This window comes from Anas acuta, chromosome 4, assembly GCF_963932015.1.
Source record: "Anas acuta chromosome 4, bAnaAcu1.1, whole genome shotgun sequence".
NCBI classification, from domain to species: Eukaryota; Metazoa; Chordata; class Aves; order Anseriformes; family Anatidae; genus Anas; species Anas acuta.
This window is the reverse complement of record NC_088982.1, coordinates 74,594,063-74,614,611: the sequence shown is the minus strand read 5'-3', so window position 1 is coordinate 74,614,611 and position 20,549 is coordinate 74,594,063. Positions and strand designations below refer to the sequence as shown.

Genomic DNA, 20,549 nt, shown 5'->3' with positions numbered 1-20,549 from the left:
CACATTTTGAGCAAGTTTCTGGACAGTAGTCTTACATCTTCAGGCTGATGGATGAATTTAAGCCAAGTTTCATATTTCCTAAACAAGCATTTGTATCAGTGCTGGCCTTACAGACAAAGTGCAGTGACAGTATCACCTTATTTCTGTTTGGTAAGCAAAAGCCTTTGCTTATGTGATTTAAACAATGAATGTTTCAAACCATTCAGTAACTATTTTTCAACAACTTGAAAAACAAACAAACAAACAAACAAAAAAACCCTTCATTTATGTTTTTATCAAATGCTTTGTTTTGCACATTCTTATGCCAAATGCTGAACTAATCCTTCCTAACCTCCTCCTCTTCCTTTCCTCCAATTATTCATACAACCCTACTAAGGAGAGGGCAACTCTCAGGGTCCAGGAACCACTCTATGCAGAAACCAATCTCCAGATAAGTCAATGCCCCAAATTATTAGGCGATAAATACACATACAAAAAATCTTCATTTCATCCTTACTCTCATTTAATCATTACTCATTACATCATTACTTCATTTCGTCCTTACAAGAAACTCTCAAAGCCTCTGAAAATGTTCATTACCTGGGAAAATCATTTCTTGTCTTCTACTGGTATAAGTGCATGAATGATACCTTACTGTCCTCCAAAGGTAAGAATTACCTTAGGACAACAACATCTCTGGGGTTCAGACCCTTCAGGAACACTGGAAAGGTAATTTAATATTTCTAATATGGACAAAATCTTGCAGTGAAGAGTGGAAATTATTTCTATTTTGCTATATTGACAAATTTACAAACCAAATATTTTTATTTGTTTTATGTCATTTGAAACTCATATAGCTCAAGTAGATCATCTTTCCTCCTGTGAAGATCAAACAGGTATCAACCTGTTTGTTGATTTATCCTATTTGGGACTAAATGGAAACTCAAGTAGTATTTTAGTTCGTGAGGCTGCAGCATCTTTAATCTTTGTATGGTAGGCACGGTAAAACAATCTATAGTATGTTCCATTTCAAGATTAAATACTTTCCAAAATCTTTAAATAACCCAGATACAGATGTATAAATCTAATAATTGCTTCTAGCTTACAATTCTACTCCAATACACAAAGTAATAGCTGATATTTTTCCATCTCTAGAGAGCTTCCAGCTCGGCAGGAAAATAGCGGAATACTAGTTAGCACTTGCAATGTGATTTATCTAACCTCAGATTATCCCTCCTGTTCAGACTTCAGGGGAAGATGACCTGCAGAACAAGACTAAACAAGCAAAACTGTCATTTGTGCTATTGAAGTAATATGGCCCATAAGTATATTTCTGTTCTCTTCTTTATCTCATCTTGGTAAGCAAACGTCTCAAGGAATGCATTTCCTCTTACTAGACATGGTCAGAAAGTAAAATAAAGCCTTGACTTTAGCTTTGCATCTCTAGGCCACATAGGAATTAGCCACTATCTTTAGGATATCTTTAGGCATAGGAATTTAGCCACTTTATCTCACTAAAGCAAAATTCTAATTTATTTTGACCCCTGAACACCTCACTTTTTTTTTTTTTTTTTTTTTTTGGGAGAGAGTATTAAAAAAATATCTCAGTTAGTACAGTGCCCCAGTGTTGGAGAAGCAATGAATTGTTGGTTGGTTTTCTAGAATTCTAGATTTTTTTATTGCTGACTTCATCTGGAATTTTATACAGTAGCAATGATCCACAATGAGAGACAAAGGAAACGAAAAATAGTGCCAGAAATATAGAGATATAACAGCAATTATTTTGATTGTAGTATCAGCTTTCAGTATTTAACATTCACCCTACAAAATATTATTTTTTTCAGCACTGTATACAAAGAAAGCTTTTTTATGCTTTTCTTAATCATGATGGCATTAAAGATTACCATACGAAACTACTGTTTTTTCAAGGATTATGTGTTCATTTAGGTTAGTGGGAAAAAAAAAGATGGATAGATAAAGCTGAAATTCTACTTAATTCTTGGAAACTTCAGAATTTTCATTTATTTCTGTGACATAATGATTTTTCATTGGTAGCTGAAGTACATTTATTTTTTTTTTATTTTATTTCAATTTATCTCTGTATTTGCAAAACAGTGTATTGGACACACACCTTGGTTGCATTTTCTAAAAAAAAATTAAAATGTATTTTAATATATGCTTCACTCATTAAAAAGCAAGCTTTAAGTATGAAAGATGTCCATGAATATATGGACACATTTGTAATCCTTCAAAAACTGTCTATATAGAGAAAAAATATGCTACTTTTGCTTAGTACTTTGCAATTCCCCTGATGTGATTTTAGTGCTCAAAATTATTCTGAACTGATTTCTAGGCTTAAATATTCTTTTCAAGTCAAATCAACACAGCAAAGTTTATTAATATAAATATATCATATTTTTCCTCTGAGAATTTATCTCAGGCTAATGTTGTGTTCTATTATGGATAATTAAAGTGGCTCTAAAATATTATTTATATTAAGGGAAAAGTTAATTTACTATGAATTTTTAACTAAGGGTCGCATTCAGTATTACTTATATAGATATGCTAATGGCTTGAAAACAAATTTCTGTTTAAAAAAATCTTCATCTTATTAGAATTCTAAGTCTAATTAAAAAATTACTAACCCAAGACAATAAGCCAAGGTACAAGATTCATTGTGGAACTATGAAATTTGACAGCTGGAACGTTTTGATGTGCTAGCTTTTTGGCATTGATTTTACTTTATATGCAAGTCACATCTTTATTTCATACTTTCTGTTATATCTTATCATTAATAAAAGCTTACCAGCCCTTTGGAACAATCCAAAACATGAAGAAAGAAAAAAAAAAAAAAGTACAAAAAGTGGAAGAATAAAAAAAAAATAAATTTCTACAGCGCATCTTCCATCTTCATCTGAGTCCAAGAATTCCTCCAAGTTTGTTGTCATCGGCAAATTTGCTCGAAACACCTTCTACTCCTACATTCAAATCATTTATGAAAACATTGAAGAGGACTGGCCCTAAAATGTGGCCTTGAGGGACCCCACTAGTGACCATCCGCCAGCCAGACGTGGCCGCATTTACCACAACTCTTTGAGCCACAACCCTTTATGTTGTTTAAACCAAATCAGGATTTACGTTGTTCATTGACTTAGTAATGGCTTGTAATTAACCTACATTCAGGATCGATATCAACAATACTACATAGAAACCCAAATTCCAGATGTTTGCAAAAAGCAAACAAACACCATCCATACCTTCCTGAACCTCACTACAGCTAATCCCACAGCAGTGTAGCCCAGCATCAGCACACGTGTGCCCCGTGCCCTCAGGCTGGTGGGACAGACCTGCACACCCCAGGTACGGGTCCTGACATACTTATAGTGTTCCTTTAGGGCAATGCTTTGTCCAGACCCCACTAAGGTCACAGTATGGGTGGGGTGACGCCTCGTGTTGTCACATGGGGTTTGGGTCCCTGCCATTTCTGCTCCAAGGAAATTTTCCCTCTTCTTTCGAATTAATTATCTGAAGTGTAGGGTGGCAAATACATCAGTATCAGAACAAATGGATGCATCTGAATCAATGTAAAATGAAAGTCTTGTTGATTGGGAATGCCACAGATTTCATTTTTATATCTCAACAGAAATAAACCTTGAAGTCCCGTGGCAGCAATGTGCTGAATTACAGACACATTCCTAGTGATGCGGGATTGCAGGAACAACCTGCTCTAGGCATTCTGTGTAGGTCTATGTTGTGGTTTAACCCGGCCAGCAGCTAAACACCACACAGCCATTTGCTCACCATCCCCCCTCCTTCTCTGGGATGGGGGAGAGAAACGGGAAAGTGAAGCCTGTGAGTTGAGATAAAGACAGTTTATTAAGACAGGAAAATTATTATTATTATTATTATTATTATTATTATTATTATTATTAACAATAATATTATATTGTTATAATATAATATTAATAACAACAATAATTATTATAATAACAATAATAATTAATAATAATAATAATAATAATAATAATAATAATAATAATAATAACAACAACAACAACAATAATAATAATAATATAACGTACGAAACAAATGCACAATGCGCACTAATAATAATAACGTGTACGAACCAAGTGATGCACAATGCAATTGCTCACCACCTGCTGACCAATATCCCTGAGCAGGCACCCCCCCATCCCGGCTAGCCACTCTTATATATTGTTCAGCATGACGTCAGATGGTATGGAATACCTCTTTGGCCAGTTTGGGTCACCTGTCCTGGGTCTGTCCCCTCCCAGATCCTGCTGCACCCCCAGCCTGCCCGCTGGCAGGACAGAGCGAGAAGCTGAAATGTCCTTGGCTTGGTGTAAGCACTGCTCTGCAACAATTAAAACATCAGCATGTTATCAGCACTCTGCTCATCCTAAGCCAAAACATAAGCACCCTAACAGCTACTAGGAGCTCTTAACTCTGTCCTAACTGAAACCAGGACAGTCTATCATGTATGAGGCATTTGTAGTTTTCTGTACATAAATAAATTTCACTGATCTGGTTGCAGTGTCATAATAATTACTAATACAAAAAAAAATAAAATAAAATGTGCACACAGTGTAGTATTGATCAGAAAATCTGTCAAGGGTGACAGAGGAAGAAGAAGAACGTATATCAGAGTCCCTTTAACCTCTGGAAATTCTTTTCACTCTTTCTAAGAAGCTCATTAGATGTACGAGCACTTGGTCTTTGCCTTAGAGAGATTTGGTATTCGTTTCCACTGTTCATAACCTGTATGTGTTACATGGGAGATAACACAGCTTCAGTATTTGACATTCTTTGTTCTTTTAGCCTGCACAGAAATATGTTTATGTATTTGTATCTTTAGTTGGACTTTTGCATAGCACAGTCAAAGTAAATTTTCCAAAATGTTCAGAACTGGACTGGTCAATCCATTAAATGGCTTTTCTCAATAATCCAAACAAATTTAAACTTCACAAAGTTTTAAAAATAAGTTTCATAGTATTCCATATATGTATTCTGCCCATTTCCCATTATGGTATTTATTTATTTATTTTTTAATCCCTTATAGGCTAGAAGGAAACCTACTGTTTGAATTTTCTGGATTTGGTGCAGAACACAGTTGCCAAAGTTCCTTGGAAAGCACAGCACATTTTCAGCACATTCAAGATGATCTAAAAGTAGTCAGTTATTGACCACTAATGCTGATAAGTAGAAAAACAATCTGATTAGCACTTGATACAAAATCATTCCCAACACCCTATCAATTAGTATTTATGCTCCTGTCACTGAGTTCTGCATATATTTTTTTTTGACAGGCTGAATATTGAATATGAAAAATCTAATTTTTTACCCATCTTAAAACTTATTAAGAAGACAGATTATCTGTATGGCCCTAATCATTTCTTGACTAGTTTCTCATGAAATCTAATGATGCTTGAGACACATTTAAAAATTATTTTGCATTAAAAAACAAATAATTTTCTAGTAATACTTGGCAATATCCTAATCAATGTGGCATTTATTTGTATTTTGGAGGAAAAATCTTAAGCACAGCTTAAAAATAAAACAAAAAGATGAGCAAAAAGTGATTGAATGTCACATTTTCTCTTTTATTCCTTAGGAAAGCAATTGTATCAGCCTGCACAAGCTTGTGGTGTATTGGCGTGTTTCTCTACAGATTGCAAGATCCTTTTCAGAGCAGAACTAGAACTCAGATGATGTTTTGAAAAAATCAAAATTCAAGAATAAATTCTGTGCTTGACTTCAAATATAATTCATTAAACACAAGGCATATCATACAATACAACGATATCATACAATCACACAACATTAATGACTTTGGTTCTGAGTTAATAATTCTTAGGTTAATTCAGAAAATTGCCAGTGCCAGAGGATAAGCAAGCAGTGGCCATAGAAGAGCACTGAGCCACAGGTATCACAATTTCCACCCCTAAGATGACTGTAGCCCTCTGAATTCAAAGTCTGGAGTCAACGTCCAGGTTCACTCCAGTCAACAAGAGGAAGAGATGGGGAAAAAAAAAAAAAAGTCAATGCACAATGAGCTCTCTGTCTAGTAAACTTCACAAATTCTGACAATAGTGTAAGGAATGTTCCAGAAATTCGTGTCAATAGAGGGCTTGAAGGGTAACCTTGAGTCTCTGATATCTGGGGATAAGAGAAAAAAGGGGTTTCAGAATAACTGCTAACTATTGTGACTATTGCATGGGATGCTACGCAAGTCTCTGGTATCCGGCCAAGACGGACAAAGGAGAAGGAAAAGGACAAAGCCTGGGAGGAAGACTATGAGCCTTCAGCACAAGACACCCCCAGAGGGACCACCGGAATGTATCAGAGGGACTGATATGCATGTGCCAGTGGGAGGGTTTGGATTCCGGGAACTAATTATAATAACCCTGCCTTTTCCAGAAGTAGTAATGAATATGTATTAGCCTAGGAGCATAAAAACCAGCCACCTGATGTAACGTGTGTGTGTGTGTTGGAGAAGCCCAGACTCTCCATGCACCCAGCACCATTTACTTGCCTTTTATTGACCCCATAAATAAATCTTATAAAGCTAAATTGACTCAGAATTTATAACAATAGAAAAACAAACAAACAAACAAAACACAACACCTGAAATCCCTCCTGTCTCTGAATAAAGGCATATTGATCAGATGCAGTCACCACCATAAAGCATATAAGTAAAGAAGCATTCAGGTAGAAACACACCTAAAACCTAGCTGGAGAAATCCCAGTTCTCTACAACCCCTAAGGATGCCTGAATGCACCAGACCCTGTTCTCACCACTTTGCTGACACTAAGCAGCAAGCACAATTGATTGATCAGAGGAAAAATAAAAAGACTGTGATTGAACTTCCAAAAGGTAAAAGTACTTATACCTGTCCTGGTTAAATACTCACAGTACACATTCTTCACCTTTCAAAGGCTTCCAAAACACTGTATGTGAAGGGTTCTCAGGAGACTCTCTTACAGCACTGTCCTACTCAGCATGGGGTTTCTCAATGATTCTTCCACCAATGATTCTGGAAGCAGGTAGCTGAAAATGAGTGGCTGGAGAGCTGCCAGGCAGAGAAGGACCTGGGAGTGATGGTGGACAGTCAGCTGAATATGAGCCAGCAGTGTGCTCAGGTGGCCCAGAAGGCTAACGGCATCCTGGCTTGTATCAGAAACAGTGTGACCAGCAGGGCTAGGGAGGTGATCATCCCCCTGTACTCGGCTCTGGTGAGGCCGCACCTCGAGTACTGTGTTCAGTTTTGGGCCCCTCGCTACAAGAAGGACATGGAGGTGCTTGAGCAAGTCCAGAGAAGGGCGACGAAGCTGGTGAGGGGCCTGGAGAACAAGTCCTACGAGGAGCGGCTGAAGGAGCTGGGCTTGTTCAGCCTGGAGAAGAGGAGGCTCAGGGGCGACCTTATTGCTCTCTACAGGTACCTTAAAGGAGGCTGTAGCGAGGTGGGGGTTGGTCTGTTCTCCCACATGCCTGGTGACAGGACAAAGGGGAATGGGCTTAAGTTGTGCCAGGGGAGTTTTAGGTTGGATGTTAGGAAGAACTTCTTTACCAAAAGGGTTGTTAGGCATTGGAACAGGCTGCCCAGGGAGGTGGTGGAGTCACCATTCCTGGAGGTCTTTAAAAGACATTTAGATGTAGAGCTTAGGGATATGGTTTAGCGGAGGACTGTTAGTGTTAGGTCAGAGGTCGGACTCGATGATCTTGAGGTCTCTTCCAACCTAGAAATTCTGTGATTCTGTAAATATTAATTTGGAGAAGTTTTAGCATCTTCCCCATCTCAGTAGCACATATTAAGCAAGGAGTGTTGCCTACATATTCATTCTTAGTCCATCGCTCTCTAATTTCTAACCCCATGTTTCACAACGAGAAGCAGCCCAACGATCAAGCGCAGCAAGGACCTGGGCCGTCACCCCGGAGCCCATGTGGCCGCCTGGCACCGCAGAACTACAGCTGCCAGCACGCCTCGGGACGGAGCAGCCCACCTGACCCTGCGGGGACTCTGGAGCACCCCCCCCCCACCGTGGCCCTCCCCTCCTCTGCTCGCTCTGCACTATGGCAGCTTCCAACGTCCCATCCTGCCCATGCTGTCTCTCTCCAGGTGCCCACACAGGTCCCGAGGGAGCCTTCAGACCGCCTCCCTGGTAAGGCAGCTTGTGCTGACGGGCCTGCTTCAGTGCCCCGCATCTCTTGCTGGGGGAGCAAGCTCTCCTTTTCTGAGAAGAACTTGCTTCTTCTTTCCAAACTGAACCTTCCCTGGCAAGGCCTGACAACCACCACCGTAAGAGAACAGATGTTTTACTGAGACACACTGAGAAAAGCAGGGATGGAAAGGTAGTTGTCGGGGTGGAAGCCTTCTTCCTTTAAGGAGTCTATTCTCCTGTCCACGTTGGCTTTCATGCGAGCTGCCAGGCGGGAGAAGCTCTGTTGTCCTGATGTGCCCTCCAGGCTGTAGAGGTGCCCCAGTGAGGAGAGGCAGCGGGTCTGCTGAAGCATCCAGGCTACCTTCTTCCTCCTGACACACAAGAGAAACTGCTGAGCCCAGAGGCGCGGCTGTAGAGCACCAAACCAGACTGGGCAGGGGAAAGTGGGGTGGCAGCTGAGACACGTACACCTCCTCAGAGGAAGGGAGCTGGTGCTGAAAGGGCTGCCGGCATGGAAGTGGGCAAACGAAGAAGTGCTGCCAGGGGCAGCCAACCGCTACAGAGGGTGTGTTGGCACTACAGCACCGGGGGGGAAGTGATGCCAGGCACCAGCAGGAGAAGGGCTATCGCAACTCTGAGCCTTCTCCTCATCACGCCCTCCCTCCCCCCCCAACCTTAACCCAACCCCATCCCGTCCCTTGAGGTCACTGCCTTCCTTCCCCTGTTAAGCCCGTCCTCGCTGTTCACATCTCTCTGTTCCCAGCCACCCCGGCCTCATCCGAAACGTGCCAGCAGGTACATCCCTCGGCACAAGCTGCTTTCTACGCAAAGGCCCAGGGGCTGCCCAGGGGGGCAGCGTGAGGCTGCACTGGCCCCTGTTTGACCCACACGTCGTGCCTTAATGCCTCGGTCCTGCTAATGAGCTATGGGACAGCTTAGGCGAGGCCTGAAGTCCAGGCAGGCCTGGGCCTGAATGCCTGGCACCAGAATACTCTTCCTTTCCCAACAGAATACTCTTCCTTTCCCACGCTCTCCCTTCTGCTGCTTACCGAGCCTCTAGCGGAAGTGAGGGTGTTCTGTTTGTGTCACGAAGAGCACCCTGAAACCTTTCCCACAGAGATGTGACAAAGGCTCCGGAGCATGTCTGAGGGAATGGCTTTTTCAGAAGGCTCAGCGCCTGCCTGGTCGTTTTCTTGGCCAGCCCCACGGATCCTAGGATACAGCAGACCTGCACAGGAAGAGGAAGCCATGCAGACATGGACCGCTTTCCCAAGCCTCTCCTCCTGCAGAGGCTGCAGAAACGTACAAGGGGCTGGCCATAGCAGGGACACCCCCTGCAAGAAGGGCATCACCCTGCCGCTTTACCTCCGCTTTGAGGCTTAAGAAGGTCGCCTTCTCAAAGCAGTCTAACACAGTTGCTGTCTTCCGCATGGAGTTCCTCAGGACCTCTGCTTCTCTGAGCTTCATAAGGGCCTTTGAGCAAGCACACAGGCAGCAGGTGAGCATCGGTGCAGAGCCCCCAGCTAGCTCCACCCTTCCCTCTTGCCTCCTGTGGCACCTGCCTTAGGAGGGCCCGCATCTCCCCATGTGATCCCTGCCCTAGCACAGTGCCCCGTGGGCTCAGAGCTCAGGCACCAAGGGAGCCTTCAGACTGCCTCCCAGGTAACGCAGCTTGTGCTGACGGGCCTGCTTCAGTGCCCCGCGTCTCTTGCTGTGGGAGAGGCAAAGCGCAGGAAACAGCCCGGCTCTGCCCCCACTGTTTCTTTTGGGAGGCCCCTCAGCGAGCATGTCCTGTTGCAGTGGACTCCGGGTGCAGTGCGTGCTGGCAAGCAGGGTCACTCACCATGTAGCTGTTGGAGACGTGCAGGTAGGCAGCCGCACACTCCAGCAGGTAGTAGAAGGCTCGGGAAGCATTGCCTGTTGCCATATAGTGGCGAGCCAAAGGCACAAGCACTGATTCAATGATGGCTTCGCATTCGCAGGAACACTTGTCACCGTCCTCTTCGGTCCTGCTGGGCTGCGCAGTTGTCCGTTTGCCCTCTGGTGGAAACTGCTCTGACGCTCTGGTCAGAGGCAGGTTGCCAGGAAAAGAAGAGAGCAAAGAGCAGATGAGCATCACCTGAGATGACCCTGCTCTCCCTATGGGTAGCAACAAAACCCTATTTCCTGCTGTCTCATCCCAGCTCCCACCCCACAGCCAGCCTCCTCCTCCCAAAGCTGGAGTCCCAGCCAGCAGCCAAATGGCAGAGCTCCATCTGTCTCCTCTGGAGCTCGCTCGTTTCCACAATCATCAGAACCTTGTCTCCTCACCTGAACTCCTCCTCCGAGAAAGCCTGCTGCAGCTGCAGGGCATTTGCACTACCTGGGAAGAAGAGAGCGTGTCAAGGGACTCCCCACGTAGCCCGGGCTAAGAGCTGCAGGCTTGCAAGGGTCCTGCCGAGCAGACCCAGGGCACAAGAGCTGCGGTGATCGTCCTCGTCCCCTGGCTTATCCCTGGTGCTGGGGACCTGGTGGGCCCCAGCCTGCATGGGCCTGGGCTTCCAGAAGGAGGGGGCTCCGCAGCAGGGCACACAGCCTACCTTCAGGGATGTGAGTCCTGTCCTTCTTCAGCTGTTCTCCAGCGAGCACCAAGGCCTCCCAGCTGTGCCAGTCATCCTCGTCAGCAGAGCCCTGGCAGTTTTCCCCGTCCTGGGGACTGGGGACGGCGAAGCGGTGGAAGGCCACAAAGTCCCCTCCGTGGCAGCGCCGGCATTTGTGCGCGTGCTTCTCCAGGAAGGCAGCACACTTGCGCTGTATGCTGGCCCTCTGTCTCTTGGGCCACAGCTCGTAGGCTGCCTCCTGCAGCAGTGGGGCACAGAAGGCCAGAACGCCAGCCTGCTGCTCCGTGGTCTCCTTGCTTGTAGACGGCCTCTCCACCCCTGCAAGGCAATGGATGGTGGCCTCAGCCAGAGTGGTAGAGACATTCCCAACAGCCGCTGGGAATTTCCCTCTGCACAAAGCTGGTGGGGGAAGGCCTCCTTCAGCTACAGCGCTCCTGGGTCTACCTTACTGCCACCACTTACCGCTCCCTGCCTGCTGAGAGGTGGACGGCCCCTCTTGAGCATCTTGGATGTCTCTGGGCACCCCTGTGTCCTTCAGCCACTTAAGGATGTTGTCGCTCACCAGCCCGTCCAACAAACTATTCATGTGCTGCCTGGTACAAGTGGGAAGGATGTGAGCCAGCAGCTGGGTGGTAAACACTGGCCCTATGATGGCTGCAAACTTCAAAACCATCTGCTTCTGCAGCGTGATCCGGTCCAGCTCAGCCAGTGCAATCTCTGTCAAGAAGAAGCAAAACGTCTCTCTCTTTTGTGTCCTGGAGCCTGAGCAAGGAGAGGCTGGACAGTTCCACCACAGGAAACAGGGTAGACTTTGGCCTCTCTTCCTCAAGATGGCACCTGCTGGGCAATTGGAGTCCAGGGGAATGTCTTCAAGATGGCTCCTCTCCTCTTGCAACCACAGGCAACAAGGCCCAGGGATAAGAGCTCCTCCACCAAGGATGGGGAGGGCACGATCCTGCGGGTACATGCGACCCGTGATGCGACCTACCAGAGCTGAACTAGGCTGACACCCAGCAGCGCACACAGAGAGCAGAGAGCGCTTTCAGCACCTCAGAGCTGGACTTGGAGCTCCCCACAACTGCTGTGGGCCTCACAGCCCGGAGGGGGACATCTGTGCCCTTAAGCGCAGGGCTCTGTCTGCTCAGACCAGAGTCGCCTTCCTGGCAGGGCCCCCCAGGCTGAGAGGGTGCTTCTGCAGCATGCCGATGCCCATCCCCTCTCTCACGTGCACCCCAGGAAAGGACCCCAGCACAGCCGCGAACTCAGCCCCTCACCTTTCAAGGCGGTCGGCAGCACGGTGGTCTCCAGGCTGACGTCTGCTCTGATGGTGCAGACCGTGCCACTGTTATTCCCAGCACTGGAGCTTGAGGTGGCTGAGACAACGAGTGAAGCCTCAACTGCAGAAGCTGGGAAGAGAGAGAGAGAGCATGAACAAGGTGGGGCAAGTCCAACCTGTCACGGTTGGGTCCACTTCATGGCCCGCACCGAATGCGGTCAGTGAGCAGGGCAAACCGGTTTCCACTGCAATGGTTTTGTCTGCATTGCCCTTGCAACTCTTTTTCTGCCTTTGGACCTGCTGCCCAGCTGTACTGAATGAATATCCCGCAACAGAACACAGCGGTTGCTACCTTTGACAGCGCTCCCTCCCACAGCCAGGGAAATTGCCAGTGATAATCCAAAAGGCAAAGCCCATGCAGGCTGTCCCCAGGGCAACAGCACTCTGCTTGGCATTGCTCTTACAATTACTGCTCTTGCGTTACTGCCAAGCTCCTCAGTTCCCAGCGCCTTTGCGGGCATTTCTGGTTTTGGATTACACTTTCCCAGGTCTGACCCTCTCCTGCAGAAGGGCTTTCTTCTCGAGGGAGCTGGTGGCTTGCCAAGGTGACAGCAAGGTGTGCAGGAGCCCACACCTCAGCCAGAACAAGTTCTGTCCTGCTGCCAGATCGGACTCTGCCCAGAGTCACTGGAAAGCCACAGGACACGGTCATGTGTGTGTGTGTGTGGGGGGGGGGTGACGTGCAACAGCATCTAGCCAGTCCGCAACAAGAGTGCTTACCGATCAAGCCCTCCCAGTTGTCCTCCACATTTTTGTCCTGCCTCCCAGTGCTGAACAAGAGCACGTTGTCGCGACGCAGGCAGTGCAGCAGTTCCTCACAGTAATATGGGATGCCAGAGCTTCTTTGGATCAGGAACCTGGGCAGGAGCAGACCCAGCAGTGACCAACACCAGGGAAGTATGGTGCAACACAGTTCTGATGGGCGAGTGGCGAGTCACTCAGGCCTCACAGGGTAACCAGCCTCTTTGTCACAGCTACGGCTCACTTCAGAAGGGGGCGGTCCTCCCACTGGCTTGGGCGTTTGGGACCCCTGACCCTACACTGTTTGCTGGAGTCTGTTGGGAAATGGTCGTGGGCAATGTCCAAAGCACAACACAGCAAGCCTGATCTTCCCTGTCCTCAGGAGCCCAGATCTGCTCTGGCAGCTGGCTGGACCCCCTGCTCCTGGGAATCCCTACTGCAGCCTGGCTACATTGGTCAAAGCCTTTTTGACACCTCAGCCACGCTGAGGCTTGGGTACCCATCTCCCTCTGCTCTCCTCTCTCCTCTTCTCTCCCTTTTCCTCCCTGCCTTGCCCTCCCTCCTCTGCAACAGCAAAGGGCTGTCACTGCCCACGTGCTGCGTCCTGGGAGCTGCCTATTCTTAGCTCACACCTGCTGTGGTGGTTCTTGAGGAGAAACCCAGGTCCTTGCTGGAGTCAAGGATGCTGCCAGAAGGCCCCGTGCTTCCTTTCCTGCGGGGCGACTTCCTTCCGTGGCAGCATAGGTCCAAGCCCTCCGGAAGAGCTCCGTGGCCTGCAACATACCTTGCTAGATCCCTGGGGATGCTGACCACTCCAAGGTCCTGGCAGACTTTCTGCACCACAGCTGCAGGTTTCAGCTCTTCCAGATGAAGACAGCTGATTCTCTGGGACGTTTTTCTGTCTGCTGCAGCTTTGAAAAAGCTCTCCGTTCTCTCGTGGCCAGGAGTTAAGCTCATCACCATAAAGAGCGTGACGCTTTGGAGCACGGGCCACATGACAGTCCAGGAGGCAGGGTCGATGAAGTGGGCGTTGTCGATGACAAATATGCCAAATTCTCCTCCAAGGGTCTGAAAAAAGCAGATGGTTCTGCGTGGAGTCTGGCGGATTCTCAAGCATCCTCTACGGGAGGAGATGTAGCCTCTCTCCGGAGACGGAGAATACTCAGAAGTCTCTCCCCAGCCGCTTCCCTCTTCAGAAGCTTACTGGCTTTTCATTTCTGCAAGACTTTAAGGCCTCCTCGAACATCACTTGCCCTTCTGAAGAAGGGAGCTTGGGCAAAGGAATGCAGAAGGCGTCAATCCTCCTCCAGGGCACATAGCCTCCAACTTAACAGGAGGCGAGCTACGACGAGGCATATGGGGAGGGCGTGAGAGGGGCTTCTGGGAGGAGGGGCTCCTGGGCCCTGAAGGGCGGTGACCCTGGCACATCGTCCTGCTGCCCACTCAGGCTGTTCTGATGTGGAGCCTGCAGCGGGCAGGGTTGTTTTCTTTCCCTGACCCAGGTAGAAGGAGGAACACTCACCTTCTGTAGCACTTTCCTGCAAGTCTTCTGCAACTCCCCTTTCATTTGAAGGTCATGCATGTGGCGAACCTTGTCTGAGATGTCAAACTGGACAGGAAAGCAGAGTCAGAAAGAAACATCATCCTGGGACCAGGCATGCCTATCCACCAAGCTAGACGGCAGAGCAAAGCGCCTCTGCTTTTGCATGAGGTCAGCGCAAGCCTCTCTTCACTGGCCTTTCCAGGGTGCTGACCAAGACACCTGGCACATGCACAGGACATGAAGTCACCACAGACAAGGAGCCTCCCTGGACCCAGGAATCAGAACGGGGTGCTATGAGCACTGCAACTCCCAGCCCAGCAGAACACCCAAACAACCACCAGACTACCTCAGGAGGCCTCCCTCTCGCTCTCACCTTGACGAGGAAAATGTTGTTGAGGAGGCAGTATCTGCTCTCTTCTATCACCCCTTGGAGCTTGGCCTGCAGGGTGCGCTGCCAGTCCTCGCACGTTTCACCTGCCTGCAGTCCCAGGGCCCTGGCCACCAGCATACGGATGGCAGAGAAGGGCTGCCTCATGTGGGCCTCGGTCAGTTCCATGGTGACAACCCTGCGGTGCAAAAGCAAAAGGCACTTGAGCTGCAGAAAAGGCCCCCAGTAGCCCACGCCTGCCAAGACAGGAGAGTTAGAGACGCACGCTGCCTGGTTCTTACTGCAAAGGAACGCAGGGTGCACAGTCCCGGGGGTGGGGGCGGAGGGCCAGGCACAGGGCAGAGGCATCGCAGTCTTCCACGAACATCAGGGGACGGGCATGGGAAGGGTCTCAAAAAACCCACTTACCTGTGCCCAGTGTCCTGGCCCAGAAAGGCCAGCTCAGTAAGTAAGCGGCTCTTTCCAGAGCCCAGAATGCCTGCGTACGCCAGGATGCGCGGCTGTCCCAAAGTCTCGTAGGCCTTCAAGCTGCGTTCAAAGAGGTCAATCTCCACCTCCCGACCTGTGAAGACCAACCAGGAAACAAGCTGTTGCAGCATGCTGAAAAGCAGGGCAGCATTCCCTTTTGCTGGCACGGCGGCTTCCCTCCACCACGTCAGTAAGCCTGCCTACACCCAGGCCTCCTTCCAAGCCCCTCAGCTCAGCTTTGGCACCACTGCCTTCCTTAGAGCTCTAACAGAGCCGCCTGCCCACTGGCCACACGGCGCAGCTTGTAGGAGCTCTTTCCCCTCCGCTTCTCCTCCCACAGGCAACGAGATTCAGCCAGCTGGACGCAGCTCCCCACACTGATCCAGCCCAAGACTGGAGGGCACACTTGGAGACACTGCAGGCAGCTGCGCCCAAAAGGCATGCCAAACATCTCACTGCACCCTGAGCCCCAGAGCTCTTGCCGGCACCCTGTAGCTAAGGTGGTGTCTTCGGGCCTGTTGTGGTTTTGGCTGCGATACAGCTCCTTGTCTTCACAGGAGCTTGGAGTGTGCTGTGATGTGGTGGACTTGCCACCAAAGGAACGCCGAGAACACACTGAACTCTTGCCGAGCAGTGCTGGCACAGTGTCAAGGCCTCTGCAGTTTCTCATGCTGCCCCACTAGCCAGCAGGCTAGAGGAGGGAGGAAGGGAGGGAGGGGGCTGTGTGGGGCTCAGCTGCCTACCAGGGTTAACCTCCAGCAAGGCGCACCGCTTTGGGCAAAGGGAAGCAGCTGGGGTTCTGAAGAGCGAGGACTTCTCTACCTACCCAGCAAGGGGCGACGGTCCGACCTCCTCTTGGTACGATCCGTGTCAAAGATGCTAGAAGTGGGAGAAGACAAAACATGAGTTTCACTTAGTTGGTCAGAAGCCAGGGAATATAGAGCCTGCTGTGTTAGGGGAGGAGACCCTCCGCAGGTAACTGCTTTTCTTTCCAGCAGCATGCTGTCCGGAGCATGCTCCCCGGCCAACATTCGAGTGGACATGCCAGGACAGCTTCAAGCACAAAGAAGGCCAGCAGCCATGGCGGGACAGCAGAAGGTGTTGGGAGTCCCTCGCCAGAGGCCAAAACCAAAGAAAGCCCAGATGGGGCAAAGAAGCCAGGGTGTGCTGTTGGCTAGGTAGACTGCTTTGCCACCCTGGACAAGCAAAAGAAGCCTCTTGGAAAGGAGGACCTGTGTCACTTAGTGGCTCAGGACAACAAGCACCTGGCACCTTTGGCTCAAGTCTTTTGGTAGTTTTCAAGAGACAGCAACGTTAACATCCAAAAGGTCCTCCAACCCTGGCCCGGAGGGACAGCTGAGAACTGAGCAGGCAGACAGGAGGAAGAGTGGCCCAGTGGCCCACCTTTCCCCAAGGCGACATGACTGACCCAAAGCTTCCTGCGCAGAAGGAGCTGGGAAAAAAATCCTCCTTGCATCAGAATGACCTCTGCCTTAGCCTTGCACATAGTGAAGCAAACACAGGGCAGGGAGCCCAGCGGAAAGCCGCTTGGAAAAAGCCTGCATGGCTAGCGTGCGTCTCCAAAGCCAGGACAACCTTCCGCACCCCACTGGCGTCACTCGCAGCTCTCTTAGCAGCAGGAGACGCAAGGGCAGAAAGGCACAAAGCAGACCCATGCCAGGCCTTTGGATCTTCTTGGCCACAGGGAAGGGATTTCTGTGGGAGGCCAGGCTGGTCTCTTGCTGCACAGCTCCTCTTTACCGGTCAAGGTTGCACCCTTGGCTTCCCTTGTGGCCCCATCCAGATGGCTCGGAAGACACTCACCACTTGTTGGTGATCCCCACATATTGATAGACAGGGCTGGGATCTGTAACACCTTTCAACTCTTTCTTCGGCAACTCCTTGAAGAAGTAACTGGGCAGGCGAGAAGCCTTGTAGGTGTCTTCATCACAGGACACCAGCCTGGGGTAGTGCACCATCAAGCGGGCTCCCAAATTCACCTTATGGCCAATCACTGCCATGGAGAGAGAACACATTGACATGGTTAGGAAAGCAGCCTTGCCCCACCCTTCAAGGCCAAGGGCTACTTCCCCTTGTTGTCCATAGGTGCATGCCTAGTGCACTGCACCAATGAGCACACAGAGCGAAGATCTTCTAATTAAGTAATTCATTATATAAATATATATATATTATATAATAAAATAATTTATTATATAACTCTGCAGAGTCAGGTGCTTGGCGATCTTCCGCAAAGCCAGCACACCTCTGACTTGAATCACTGTTACTTATACACAGCAAACTTGTGAAAGTTATCTCTTTGGGTACTTTTGATTGGCTATTACAGCTCACCTAACTTACGTCTCCTGAGTTTGCACATTACAGAGAAAGAGTGGGGGCTGGGGAAGCAGGGACACACCAAATCCCACATTAGCATACGTTAGCATTTTGATGGGTACGATTTTTAATACGTTTACGACCCTTAATGAGCAAAAGGTTACTACAGATTAGTCTGGAGCTGTTGTTCTCCTCCTTGTTTTCACCTTTTGTCCCTTATCTCCCTTGCTCCTGCTAGCTCAAGGCTACCTGTCTCTCTGTTCCCATATTCTCTCACCTAAAAGACTATACAAGCTATAGAAATACTACACAAGCTACAGGCCTCTCTATATTCTTCAAGGTTTCCTTGTTTTTTTCCCAGCTTTGGGACTACACCCTCAGGCACAGGTCAACCCCGCAGCAGGGCAAGCGGACCCAGCGGGAACCGCAAGTCTCTGAGGCCATTCTCCCACCTCAGGTGGAGACCCGTGACATCTGGGCCGCTCTCGGCAGGCTGTAGCATATGTGCTTGCCCCAGCCTTCCCATCTCTTCATGACTGACATGCTTAAGCACACCCACGCCAGCCTCCCACTCTTCAGACTAAGGTGCGGTACCTGTATGTTCAGCCCTCTCCGGATGGCCACAGAGGCCGCAGAACATCGTCCCGGTGGTGACCCCAATAGACATTGCCCTGGCACACAGGGAGAGAAGCGCAAATTCAGTGGTGCCCCAGGCGCAGTCCTGCTCGCCCCGCTCTGCCACTTCCCACGTCTCCCCTTGGCACCAACCAGGGGGACCACAGCCGGTGCATGCCTTGGGGACTTGGAGAGCTCGGGGCACCACACAGCCCACCCACAAGGGACGTGGGGAGGGTGCACGCAAGATGGCTTGGACCCTTCCCCTGAGGCCCAATGGCTGCGACCTGCAGCAGGCCACAGCCCCTCTCACTAGTGGAGGAAAGCAGGTGCTACCCACAGAGCACCTACAATGCCAGCGACTTTGAGATTAGGCCCGAGCCCTGTTCCTGGCAGGCTCTGCTTGGAGGGACTGCGCCTGGCTGCCGTGAGCTAAGCCCAGGGGCCACCTGCTGCTTCTCAGGGTGCTGCCTCAGTCCTGCCAGGGACAAAGGAGGCCAAGCCAGGAGGCCACGTCTCTTGCTGGTCAGCCCCCTTGCACTGTCCCAGGCAGCACGCATGCCCTGCAACACCGCCACACACTCACTCAAGATTCCTCAACGACGTGGAGCACGTGCTGATGATCTGAAGAGCGCTGTCCAAGGCATGGGTGCTCTCGTGATGCAGCTTTGCTCCAGACATTCCGAACACACAGAGGAATGTGCAGCCCTGCAGAGGACAGATGCAACACATCTGGTTACAGTGCCTATGGCCAGCAGCTAATGCCGTTCCATTGCAGTCGCCAGGGAGACCAGTACAGCTGCAGGTCAACACAAAGCCACAGAGGACTGATCCCACCAGCAAGGCAGAGCTGCTCCTCAGTCCCTCTCCACTAAACAGACACGGGCCACCCTCGGGGGGTGGGATTGCTCCCCCACGCTCACCTTATCAAACAGAAGGCTTTTGTTGATTTCGCCCTTGTGAGGACTGATGATTGTTGAAATCATCCTGGTGGCATCACAGAGGCCCCTCTGAAGATCCATTGTGTTGGCATTTTCAGAAAACTGCAGCTGGATAAAGAGGCTGGTGACTGGCCGTAGCTCAGACCACAGGTGCAGCGGCATATCCACGTCCAGCTGGAAGTGAAGAGCACGACAGCTTTGCCAGCCTGTTCTCCCGGCGGTTCCTCTGGGCCCGTGCCACGTACCAAGGGAGATCAGGCATGTTGGCAATACCAGGTACTACTGGAGGAAGGGTAAGTCCTCTGCTCGGTGCCAATCGCAGGCCAGCCTGCGGCAGGCAGGTCATAGCAGAGTCATAGCACAAACGACAGAGGGGAATGTTCCAGCAACACTCCATCTTGTGGCAAGTACGGATGCGAGGGGCGACCCTCTGGCACGTCCCAGGGACTTGAGCAGACTCGCCCCCTTGTCCTCGCCTCGTGCACACAGCACGTCCAGAGCAAGAGTCATGGAAAAGACAGAGGCAAGTCCACCTCCCGCCACCCGTGCCTCTTTGAGGAGCAGCACAAAATGGGCAGTTGCCTGGCACATGCGGCACCACTAAGCCTGGCATCAGGTCCCCTGGGTTCCCGCCCCAGGGTGCTTTTTCTTCCATTTGTCTGTTTTCACGAGAGCTCCACCCATGCAACGCACACCTTCTTCTGCCCTCCCAAAATGAAGCCTCCAGCAGCAGTGGCCTTACCTTCCTGAGAGCAGCTTCTGGTATGTACTTCTGCATCTTTGCTGCCGCTTTAGGATCATTGGACACGTGAAAAGGTGGCCTTTGGTGCCCTAAGGGAAGCAAATGCAGGCCTTCACTGGCAGGATGGGACTAGAAGGGGGTTGAAAGACGGGGCTGGCACTGGGCAAAGCAGAGCAAAGATTCTTTGGCGTTTCCTCCTGCTCCCCTCTGCAGCTGCTTGGCCAGAGCCGTGCCCTGGAAGGAGGGGATGGCAGCGACAGCCTCAGCTGAAGCACAGGAGGGACAAAGGCACGAACGCTGACTGAAAGGTGGAAGAGGGCAGGGGGAGTTCCTCCCTGGAACTCTGAAGCAGGCAGGCCCCATTTTTCCAGCCAGTCTCAGAACATGGTGAAGCAGGGACTCACTTAGCCTTTCCAAACGCCGCATCTTCGCGTGTTGGTCAAACTGGCCTGCAGCATCTTCGCGTTCTGATCCAGACATGTGCTCCGTGCTCTGAACCTGCAGACACGCAGAACAGAAGTACTGCCACTGGCATCCCCAAGGAGCCCCGGGAGACACAGCCTGCCCCTCCACTCTCACTTTCCAGAGAAGGGCAGAACCTCTTGGTGCAGCAAGCCCACCTCTCTGGCTTTTCAGCTGGGACAGAAGTGCCTCCTCAGAAGGACCAAAGCCACGCAGACA

General features: G+C 49.7%; 1 protein-coding gene across 1 annotated transcript in view; it reads right to left on the bottom strand.

The window, feature by feature from the left end:
- Nucleotides 1-8,298: 8,298 nt before the first annotated feature.
- LOC137856550 (adenylate cyclase type 10-like) overlaps nt 8,299-20,549 on the bottom strand; it is a 183,030-nt gene continuing 170,779 nt past the window's right edge. The window contains exons 6-25 of the mRNA XM_068682129.1: nt 20,273-20,366; nt 19,869-19,957; nt 19,109-19,300; nt 18,772-18,893; nt 18,165-18,241; nt 17,061-17,250; nt 16,063-16,115; nt 15,177-15,330; nt 14,754-14,946; nt 14,360-14,446; nt 13,622-13,905; nt 12,817-12,953; nt 12,035-12,166; nt 11,223-11,477; nt 10,740-11,078; nt 10,471-10,522; nt 10,004-10,223; nt 9,526-9,633; nt 9,210-9,388; nt 8,299-8,531 (exon numbers count right to left, since the gene is read on the bottom strand). Of these exons, the coding sequence (XP_068538230.1) occupies nt 8,315-8,531; nt 9,210-9,388; nt 9,526-9,633; nt 10,004-10,223; nt 10,471-10,522; nt 10,740-11,078; nt 11,223-11,477; nt 12,035-12,166; nt 12,817-12,953; nt 13,622-13,905; nt 14,360-14,446; nt 14,754-14,946; nt 15,177-15,330; nt 16,063-16,115; nt 17,061-17,250; nt 18,165-18,241; nt 18,772-18,893; nt 19,109-19,300; nt 19,869-19,957; nt 20,273-20,366 (3,174 nt within the window). The 3' untranslated portion in view covers nt 8,299-8,314. The remainder of the gene's footprint in view (nt 8,532-9,209; nt 9,389-9,525; nt 9,634-10,003; nt 10,224-10,470; nt 10,523-10,739; nt 11,079-11,222; nt 11,478-12,034; nt 12,167-12,816; nt 12,954-13,621; nt 13,906-14,359; nt 14,447-14,753; nt 14,947-15,176; nt 15,331-16,062; nt 16,116-17,060; nt 17,251-18,164; nt 18,242-18,771; nt 18,894-19,108; nt 19,301-19,868; nt 19,958-20,272; nt 20,367-20,549) is intronic.